Source organism: Primulina eburnea, chromosome 8 (assembly GCF_022965805.1).
Source record: "Primulina eburnea isolate SZY01 chromosome 8, ASM2296580v1, whole genome shotgun sequence".
NCBI classification, from domain to species: domain Eukaryota; kingdom Viridiplantae; phylum Streptophyta; class Magnoliopsida; order Lamiales; family Gesneriaceae; genus Primulina; species Primulina eburnea.
Genome location: NC_133108.1, coordinates 19,851,540 through 19,862,118, shown reverse-complemented (window position 1 = coordinate 19,862,118; position 10,579 = coordinate 19,851,540). Strand labels below are relative to the sequence as shown.

Genomic DNA, 10,579 nt, shown 5'->3' with positions numbered 1-10,579 from the left:
CCGATCAGCGGAGGAGAGATTTAGAGTTTGCAGTGGGAGATCATGTCTTTGTGAAAGTGGCACCTATGAAGGGTGTCATGAGATTTGGGAAGAAAGGGAAGCTCAGTCCGAGATTCATTGGACCGTTTGAGATCCTTGACAGAGTTGGGACGCTTGCTTATCGTGTGGCTCTTCCGCCGAATCTGGCCGGAGTACACAATGTCTTTCACGTCTCCATGCTGAGGAAGTATATGGTAAATCCTTCGCATGTGCTGAACTTTGAACCGTTGCAGCTTACTCCGAACTTGTCTTATGAGGAGAGACCAGTGCAGATCCTAGACAGACAGGAGAAGAAGCTTCGGAACAAGTTGGTTAAGCGAGTCAAAGTCCAATGGCTCAACCATTCAGAGGAGGAAGCCACGTGGGAGTCTGAGCCGGAGATGAGAGATCGTTACCCCGAGTTATTTGGTGAGTTCTAATTTCGAGGACGAAATTTCTTTTAAGGGGGGGAGAGTTGTAGAACCCGTAATTAAACTGCGTATAAGTCATGCATAATTATAGTATTTTAAATTAAATTGACTTCATTATATGAGTATTTAAATGCTTTCTTTGAAGTTAATTACTTTATCTAGTAGTTTAGATTTTTTTCTTTTCAGTTAATTCAGTGAGGCCGGACCGGAGTTGGAGTAGCGAGATAAAAATTTAATAATAAGAAAATGTTCCTAGACTTAATTTAAGATAAAGAATAAATTATTTTAAGGTAAAAGGATGTTTAGAGATTTATTTAAGTAATTGAAGTTAAATAGTAAATAAATTCTTTTATGTCCCATAATTAATTTAAAAGCCTAAATTTAAAATTTTAGATAAGTTAATCTAGGCCTATTTTATTTAAGAAATGTACAACCTAGCATGTTAGTAAATTATTAGTCATGCCATGCAAAATGATTATCCTAAATTAAACTAATAATTCACTAAGATATATATAACTATGAGTGTTAAAGCCTTAAGAATTCAAAACACAAATCAACCATCACACCTTGCATTCTAGAAGCAACCTTCGGCCACCACCTAACCCATCAACTCCATGATTCACGTTCAGCTTGAAGGAAAAGAATAAATTGATTTGCAATCAAACTCCTTGGTTGCACCTCCCATCTATATACACTCCTTGATTTCCTTTATTTTCCATTATGAGCATCCACCTCCATTCCTTAGTATCTCCTTCCCTCCCTACATTCGAGAATCCTGTGGGAGCCAGCAGCAAAATCGTGAATTCCTAAGGGAAGAAATAATTCCTTTCTTTGACAATCAACCTCCTCACATGCAACTTCCATCAAAATACATTCTTGACACATTTAACATGTTTTGTCTCTGTATAAAGAGCTGAATCATTATCATCTTCTTTTATAATATTAGCATATGATGCTGAAGACTGAGAATCTGTATTATTCTTCTTCTTTTGTTTCAAGAATTCTTGAAACTCATTATATAATTCAGTATCATGCTCAGTATTACTGGCTGATGAACTTGATAAGTTCTCGGCTATTAGCCTCTGTTTGCCATGTTGTGCTATAATATTGGAGGGTTTTCCCCTGCCACCTCGCCCTCTATAAGAGGACTCTCCTCTTCCTCGGGAATACATATCTGTAAATGAAAACATTAGGATAAATATTCTCGAGTTAAAAAATCAGGTAGATGATTATCTTCACCTTTTTATAAATAATCTCAAAATCAAAAGGAGCTAAATGAGCCTGCTATCTCGGAAATATTTGTTTAGATACATCATGTTTGAAATCTTTATTAAACATAAATTTTACAGATTTGCAGTTAGTTTTTATAATAAACTTTTGATTGTATAAATCATCCTGAAATTTTAAGATACATCTAACAATAGCTAAAATTTCTTTTGCTACTGTGGAGTAATTTTTCTGGGCATTATTCCATTTCTTAGAATAAAATCTTATAAGATATTCTTGTTTATTTTGGGGATCTTTTTGTTTTAAAATTCCACCAAAACCTATATCCGAGGCATCTGTTTCTACAATTTTATCTCATAAAGGATTTGCCAGCATAAGACAAGGAAGATTTTTAACTTTATCTTAATAATCTGAATAACTTTAGTATGCTTATCTGTCCAAGGTAAAGGATTTTTCTTAAGTCTATCATATAAGATAGCAGAATCTTTAGTAAGATTTTGAATATAAGGAGAAATATAATTTAGACTCCCTAAAAATCTTTGTAACTGAGTTTTATCAGTTATTATATCAGGAAATTTTGAACCGATTCAATACTTCTTTGAATAGGAATTATTTTTCCCTTTTCAATCATATGACCAAGAAAACGAATATTGGTTTGAAATAAAATCATTTTAGATTTTGAAATAACTAATCCATTTTGAATAACAATATTTTTAAACATTTCTAAATGTTTAAAATGTGTTTCAATATCATTAGAAAATACTAAGATATCATCTATATAAACAATTATAAAATTGCTATAATTATAAAAAATATCATTCATTATTTGTTGAAATTCTGAAGGGGCATTTTTAAGGCCAAATGGCATTACTGTCCATTCATAATGTCCTATTGGAACATTAAAAGTAGTTTTATATCTATCAGATTCTTTTATTTGAATCTGCCAAAATCCTGATTTTAAATCAAATTTTGAAAATATGATTGCATGAACTAATCTGTCTAATAAATCTTTTTTATTAGGAATAGGATGCCTAATCCATTTTAAAACCTTATTAAGGGGTTTCTAATTTATGACTAATCTAGGAACACCTCTTTCTTGTTCAGAATGTTTATTAACATAGAAAGCGGTACATGACCAAGGAGATTGAGAAGGTTTTATTAAACCTTTATCTAACAAAGAATGAATTTCATTCTTGCATAATTCTAAATATTCAGAATTCATTTGACAAGGACGAGCCTTAGTAGGAATTTTTCTTTCCTGAAAATCATCTTCATAAGGAAAAGAAATAATATGTTTTTTTCTATCCCAAAAAGCATTAGGAAGATCATTACATATTTCTAATGAAAATTTATTATAAATAGTTTTTATTTTTTCCTGTAATTTAGGATTCTGTAATTTATCATCAATTGTAAGAAATTTTATTTCTTCTTTTAAAGAATTTATTTGAAAGGTTTTTCTTTCAATCTGTTCTTGTAATTCATTTAAAATTCTATGAACAGGTTTAGTTATAAACTTAAAGGAAATAGGATTACCTTGAAATGTTCCTATAATACCTGTTTCATCAACATAGGTTAAAGGATATATTTGATAAATAAAAGGAAGACCAAGTATAAGTTGGCTAGAAATATCTTTCGCTAGTAAAAAACTGGTTTAAATACAGTTTTTATCTTTGCAAATATAAGCTTTAGGTAATTTATAATTTATTTCTAAAGGTTCTCCTCCTGCATGAGAAAGAGAATGAGTAGTTTTATGAAAATATTTTGTAGGAATTAATCCTTCCTGTATAACATTTAAATCTACACCACTATCTATCATAGCAATGAAATTCTTTTTATAAGAATTATCAATTAATAAAGTAATATTAGTATACCATTTTTGAGATATTATCATACTCAAAGCAGATAAATGTTTCTGATTATTATCAGGAAAGGAAATATCTTGAATATTTTCAAAACTTTCAGAAATTGAATTATTATTATTTTCAATGACTGAAATACGATAATTTAAACTATTATTGTTATTATGTAAAAATTTTACTTGTTCTTTTAGATTATCAATCTCTTTAACTAAATCATGTATAGTAACTGGATTTTGTTGACTATATTTTTTCTGTAAAAGATTTTTTACTTCTTTCATAGAATAAGCTTGTTCTTGTTTAACAAGAATGTTATTATCATTACTATTTGTTGAAGCACTATTCTCCATTTGATCAATAATTGTAGATTTTAATATTGGATCCTTAATCATTTTAAGGAATTCTAAAATATTATTGTTAGTTAAAACATTAATATTTAAATCTTGAAATTGAGACATAAGTTTATAAAACTCATTATTTTTATTATTATCCTCTATAGGATTAATACAAGATTTTCCTAGTATACTGTATGGCCCTGTAATTAATTATCCGGTAATTTTGGCATAATTAGAATAATTATTGAGTTGTAAATTAAAATAATTAATTATGCCAAATAAATTCAAAAAGTGTGTTAAAAATATGTATTTTAGAATATCGGAGAATTTAACGATATAAAATACATATAGAGTTTAAATAACACACGAGAGCAAAATAAATACAGACCGAGATAGATGGGCTCGAGTTACTATTTTAGTAACCAAATACACAATATATATATACATATACATACACACAACTTACCTTTATAATAAAGAAAAAGGAAAGAGAGAAGAAGAGAACTCATTCCCCTAACCCAATTTTCGCAACTCTTGGAGCAGCTGCGGGAAAATCGCGATAACTCCTCCGTCCGGCGTCCAAATCTCGATCGGTCTGAAGGGGTGTCTTCCTAACATCCTAGGCTTCGATTGAAGTCAGAAATTGCGAAGTTTGAGCAAGGATTCAGGTAGATCGAAGCTGCTGTTCGGGTGCCCTGTTTCTGCGAGAATCCTTCCGATTTTGGGTGAGAATTTTTGGGGTTGCTGCGACTTTTGTAATTTGAATTTGTAGAAATGACTTATAAAGAAGTTGTAGCTCTGTTTGTTAGCTTTCTATAGCCACTGGAATCATCGAATTTAAGAAACGGATTTGATATGATTTTTCTACCAAAATGTGTCAAATGGAATTTTGTGTTGGTGCTGTGCAGAACACCTACTGTAATTCGGGTTTTTGGCATATAAGCGCTCGGATTCTGGACTTGGGATTCATAAGAAAGTTGTAGAGCTATGTGTTATCTTCGTAATGATATAAAATTCGTTAAATTCCATTAAGAATTGAGCAAGTTATGCTCATTTTTCCGAAACTGCTCAATACAAGATTATGTCCGAAAATATGTTGAGTGACAGTGTGTTCTTGACAATTCTGGGATTTATCTATTAGGATTCTGGAAATGGTTTCTTCTAGAAAAAGTTAGATAATCAAGTTATCTTTCATTTCCAATTGGCGGATAGTGATTTGAGTTAATATTGAGCGAGATATGAATTTTATGCTCTTTTGTGCCAAATCGGACATTGGTGTGGAAATATAGTTTTCACGATCGGCTTATTGTGATTTTGTTTAGGCCGAGAGTCTTGAAGTGAAGTGATATTGGATTGTCAAGTTGGTATAGGTATGTTACAGCTCGGTAACATACGACGGTAAAACATAAATTATGTTTAATTGTCATTCTGTGTTACATGGATCGTGTTTATGACTTATTGACTGTTGTATATTGTTAAATGCCTTCATTGTGATCTATGTTTATTTATTATGACATATTATTGGCATTTAGCATCGGGCATACAGTTATGACATTCATGTTGAGCCTATCGTTCTTGTTAGCCCATTGTTGATATCCGTTGTTATCTGGCACTGTTGTTTAACTCGGGATCATTGTGTGGCTGATAGGCATATACACATGATACTGTAGATGTGATTGAACAATTCCATGGTTAGTGCAGCCTTTTGAGATGAGCGCTGGGATTGTGTCATCTAGTTCGTTCTGTTGTGCCATCCTATTATAGCGTATCAGCTGTATGGAGGCCGAGTCAGGGGTGTTATTCAGCATAGCTTGCATACCTCGCATACTTGGCAGGGCGGTTTAGCTGCATGACGATGTAGCTCCCCTATGTTGTTGCTCGAGCATTATTCCAGTTGTTATCGTACCGTTTGTTGGCTCCTGTTATCCCGGTTATTCGTTGAGCCTTTCATGCATTTCATATCACATTTTATTATATGATTATGCATGATTTATGTTTATTGTTGTTATTGTTGAACTGTTTCATACCAGAATCTTAACCTCAGTTGTTTACTGGGGGGGGCTGCTGTGGTTGTTATTGGACACCATGGTAGATCTTCCGAGTCGTTTTGCAGCATCAGGCTGAGGTTCCGGCAGTGGAGCTCGGGATTGAGGTTGGATTGCTTGGTTCTGTTCAGTGGAGTCTCCCAGTTAGTTTATATGTATGTCTTGAGTTTGTTTCAGGCTTGTATTGTACGTTATTTGCCGGGGAGATTCCCCGTGTATCTGTATTGATATTTGGTTGTTCTGGTTATGTTCTGAGGCGACTCTGTGATATTCTTGATCTGGTGAGTATTTGGTAAGTTTTAAATTCTGTTTAGTCCTGGCCAGTGCGGCTATAGGTTGTTAACTTTGGTTGTTGTTTTAATGACTCTAGTTGGAGTATATTTTGATATAAACTGTTGTTTGAGTTTTCGGGAAGTCCTACTTACGGGGAGGTCATGCCGAAATTATTCTAGGCCCTGAGGTCCGTTTTAAAGTATTTTAAACCTTTTTCCGCTGCAGTTTTAAGTCAAACCATTATTGTTTGATCATTAATTGTCGTTAGAGTAAATGGGCCTCACATCTTGGTATCAGAGCGTAAACTGGGATACGCTCGAACTAGAGTCTAGGACACTCGAGTCTTGGCACTAAAATGGTTGTTGCGCATGTGTATGCTACTTGACAGAATGTTTATGTGATTATATGATTTGTTTACTTCCATTCTAATTGTTTTGGTGTTTTATCGTATAGAATGGAAGGAGGTGGAGAAATTCCTGTTGATGAGATTCCTTTAGCTCGAGGTCGAGGTCGTGGTCGAGGTCGTGGACGTGGTAGACCTCGTGTCCGTGTTGTTGATGATACTTTTGTTGAGCAAGCTGCTGATCATCTAGAGCAGCTTAGGATGGATGAGTTAGTTGCGCGTTCTATGCATCCTCCTCGATTCAGTGGTTCAGAGGGAGCTGAGAAAGCTGAGTTATGGATTTCTGAGATTGAGGAATTGTTTGATTTGATTGAGTATCCTCCAGAGTGTCGATTGAGATTAGCTGTGCATCAGTTGAAAGATCGCGCTAAAATGTGGTGGTCTACTACATTGATGACCTTAGATGCTCAGAGGATCATTCCATCGTGGGATATATTCAAGTTGAAATTTAAGGAGAGTTACTGTCCTCCATCATTCTACAGTTCTAAGGCTTCAGAGTTTCATCACCTGAAACAAGGCGATATGTCAGCGGCGGATTATGCAGATACTTTTTATGCTATGCTGAGATATGCTCCTCATGTTGCTGCGAGTCAGGTTGCTGTCGTCGAAAGTTTCATTGAAGGATTGAACGATCATCTGCACCCTTTTGTTTCTACCGCTAAGCCACTGAATTACCTTGAAGCGGTGGAAATAGCAAAAAGGGCTGAAGCTAGTCTTAAGAGGAGTGGCAATCGAGTTCCTACCCAACATCATCAGTCGGGGAGGCAACAATTCAGTTCATCTGGTTCGGCATCTCTTCGTCCACGTGGAAAAAAATTTAAGATGCCTGGTTCTAGTTCTTCGAGTTCAGGGAGTTCGGGGAACCGTGGGGGATATCGCTATAGTGGACCTTATTGTGATCACTGTGGAGGCAAGCATTCCAGTAATCAGTGTGTTGGAGTTCAAGGGGCTTGTAATGTTTGTGGTCGGCCGGGCCATTTTGCTAGAGTTTGTCCTAGTAAGACGGGGAAAACAGCCCAGGCAGGTAGTGGAGCTCAAAGTAATAGAATTCCAGCAGCGTCCCAGTCTTCCCATCAGCCTAGTCGCCCTTCGCATCAGAGCAGAGGGCAAGGTGGTCAACAGAATCAGTCATCTGTTCATGTATTTGCCTTGACTGAGGATGAGGCTCAGGCAGCTCCAGGTACTGTCATTACTGGTAACTGTAATCTATGTGGTTTTATAGCGCGAGTGTTATTTGATACTGGAGCATCTCATTCCTTTGTTTCTCATGCATTCGTTGTTTCGCATGATCTTCGCACCACTAGTATGAATTCCAATCTATATGTTGCTACTCCGATGGGCAAAATGATTATCACTGATAATGTGGTGTTCAATGCGATTTTGTTTCACGATGAAAACGTTCTATATTTGAATCTCATAGTTCTACCTATGCATGAATTTGATTGTATAGTTGGTATGGATGTTTTGACTGCAAATCGTGCCACTGTTGACTGTTATCGAGGAATAGTTCGTTTCAGACCTAGCTTTGCTCCTAAATGGAATTTCTATGGTCGTGGTTCTCAAGCCAAGATTCCTCTAGTTTCTTCTATTGAGATGAATCGATTGTTAGATTCTGGTCATGAAGGTTTTCTTGTTTATGCTGTGGATCTATCGCAAGATGAGCGACGGATTTCTGATATTCCTGTAGTCCGTGAGTTTCCCGATGTGTTTCCAGAAGAGATTCCTGGTTTTCCACCAGAACGAGAAGTTGAGTTCAGTATCGAATTAAGGCCAGGAACCGATCCCATATCTCGAGCACCATATCGTTTAGCCCATGTTGAGCTGAAAGAACTTAAAGAACAATTACAGGATTTGTTGAGTAAAGGTTATATTCGTCTGAGTTCTTCACCGTGGGGTGCACCGATTCTATTTGTCAAGAAGAAAGATGGTACGATGCGGATGTGTATTGATTATCGACAACTGAATAAGTCTACTGTCAAGAATAAATATCAACTTCCTAGGATTGATGACTTATTTGATCAGTTGCAAGGTACTTCGGTGTATTCTAAGATTGACCTTCGTTCTGGGTATCATCAAGTGTGAGTCAGACAAGAAGATGTCCCGAAAACAACTTTTCGCACGAGATACAGACACTTTGAATTTTTGGTTATGCCTTTTGGTTTGGCCAATGCTCCTGCTGTGTTTATGGACTTGATGAATCGAGTATTTCGTAAATATCTCGATCAATTTGTGATTGTATTCATCGATGATATTCTTGTCTATTCCAAGTCTGAGGAAAAGCATGCCAAACACTTGAGGATAGTTCTTCGAATTCTTCAAAAGAAGCAGTTGTACGCCAAGCTATCCAAGTGCGAGTTTTGGTTAGATAGAGTTGTGTTTCTGGGCCATGTCATATCTCAACATGGTATTTCAGTCGATCCAAGTAAAGTGGAAGCAGTTCTAAACTGGGCACGACCGACCAATGTGCCAAAGATTCGTAGTTTCATGGGTTTAGCTGGTTATTACCGGAGATTTATCGAAAATTTCTCAAAGATTGCTAGACCTATCACTCAACTGACTCAGAAAAATCAGAGATTCATTTGGTCTGATGAATGTGAGTTAAGTTTTGTCGAGTTGAAGAAAAGACTAACTTCTGCACCAGTTCTTACCATTCCAAGTGGTTCTGGAGGATTTGTAGTTTGCACTGACGCATCAAATCGAGGTCTAGGTTGTGTTCTGATTTAGCATGGCAGAGTTGTGGCCTATGGTTCTCGTCAGTTGAAACCGCATGAGTCTAAGTATCCTGTTCATGACTTGGAACTGGCTGCTATTGTTTTTGCTCTCAAGATTTGGAGACATTATTTGTTTGGGGAGCAATTTGTAATCTATTCTGATCACAAAAGCTTGAAGTATCTGTTCTCTCAGTCAGATCTGAATATGAGACAAAGACGTTGGATGGATCTTTTGAAAGATTATGATTGTGAGATCCAGTATCATCCGGGAAAAGTGAATGTCATTGCCGATGCTTTGAGTCGTAAGGTGGTTGACGTTAATTTATCCTCGATTCATGTTTCTAAGTTACGAGAGGATATTTGCACCTCTGGGTTGTATTTTCAAATTCAAGGTAATGCTGTTTGTGTATCTCAGATTTCTATTGAGCCAGAGTTGATTCAGATTGTAAAGTCAGCCCAGAAAACTGATGATCGAGTTCTGAAATCTTATGAGTTAGTATCTCAAGGACATCAATCTGGTTTCTCAATTCACTCAGATGATTCTCTTTGGTTGAATGGTAGATTGGTTGTCCCAGATATTCCTGAATTGCGTACAACCATCCTTAAAGAAGCTCATTGTACTCGATATAGTATCCACCCAGGAGGAAGGAAAATGTATCATATTCTACGACCTCAGTTTTGGTGGAAGAATATGAAAAAGGATGTGGCTGAGTTTGAGTCTCGTTGTATGATCTGTCAGCAAGTCAAAGCGGAACGAATGAGACCGGGAGGATTACTGCATAGCCTTGAGGTTCCTCAGTGGAACTGGGAGCACGTGGCTATGGATTTTGTCACGCATTTGCCACGTACTTCTCGTCATTTCGATGCCATTTGGGTGATTGTCGATAGGTTATCTAAATCGGCACACTTTATTCCGTATGACAGGACGTATTCGTACAAGAAAATGGCTCGTCTGTATATTGAAAATATTGTTAGACTTCATGGAGTTCCAGTTTCAATAGTCTCAGATCGTGACCCTAGATTCACATCAAAGTTTTGGACTAGTTTCTAAAAAGAAATGGGTACACGACTTGCGATGAGTACTGCGTACCATCCTCAGACAGATGGTCAGACAGAGCGTACGATTCAGACACTCGAGGATCTGCTTCGAGCTGTAGTCATGGATTTTAAAGACAGTTGGCAGGAAGCTTTACCACTGGTAGAATTTTCATATAACAACAGTTTCCAGTTGACTATTGGTATGGCTCCTTTTGAAGCTTTGTACGGCAGACGATGTCGAT

The 10,579-nt window shown here is 36.3% G+C and overlaps 1 protein-coding gene across 1 annotated transcript; it reads left to right on the top strand.

Annotated features, from left to right (window-relative positions):
- Nucleotides 1-6,013: 6,013 nt before the first annotated feature.
- On the top strand, nucleotides 6,014-10,350 carry LOC140839071 (uncharacterized). Its single transcript, XM_073205704.1, has 5 exons — nucleotides 6,014-6,019; nucleotides 6,639-8,452; nucleotides 9,002-9,261; nucleotides 9,313-9,447; nucleotides 9,559-10,350. The coding sequence occupies exons 2-5, from the start codon at nucleotides 6,640-6,642 to the stop codon at nucleotides 10,348-10,350; spliced, it is 3,000 nt and encodes a 999-aa protein (XP_073061805.1). The 5' UTR covers nucleotides 6,014-6,019; nucleotide 6,639.
- The last annotated feature ends 229 nt before the right edge of the window (nucleotides 10,351-10,579 follow it).

Bases quoted from the DNA above. Each gene is read 5' to 3' on its own strand.
- LOC140839071 (XM_073205704.1), top strand. From the start codon at position 6,640: ATGGAAGGAGGTGGAGAAATTCCTGTTGATGAGATTCCTTTAGCTCGA. The intron at 9,262-9,312 runs GTAGTTTGCACT...GTTCTGATTTAG, and splicing joins CAAGTGGTTCTGGAGGATTT to CATGGCAGAGTTGTGGCCTA. The intron at 9,448-9,558 runs GTAATCTATTCT...TGTGAGATCCAG, and splicing joins ATTTGTTTGGGGAGCAATTT to TATCATCCGGGAAAAGTGAA.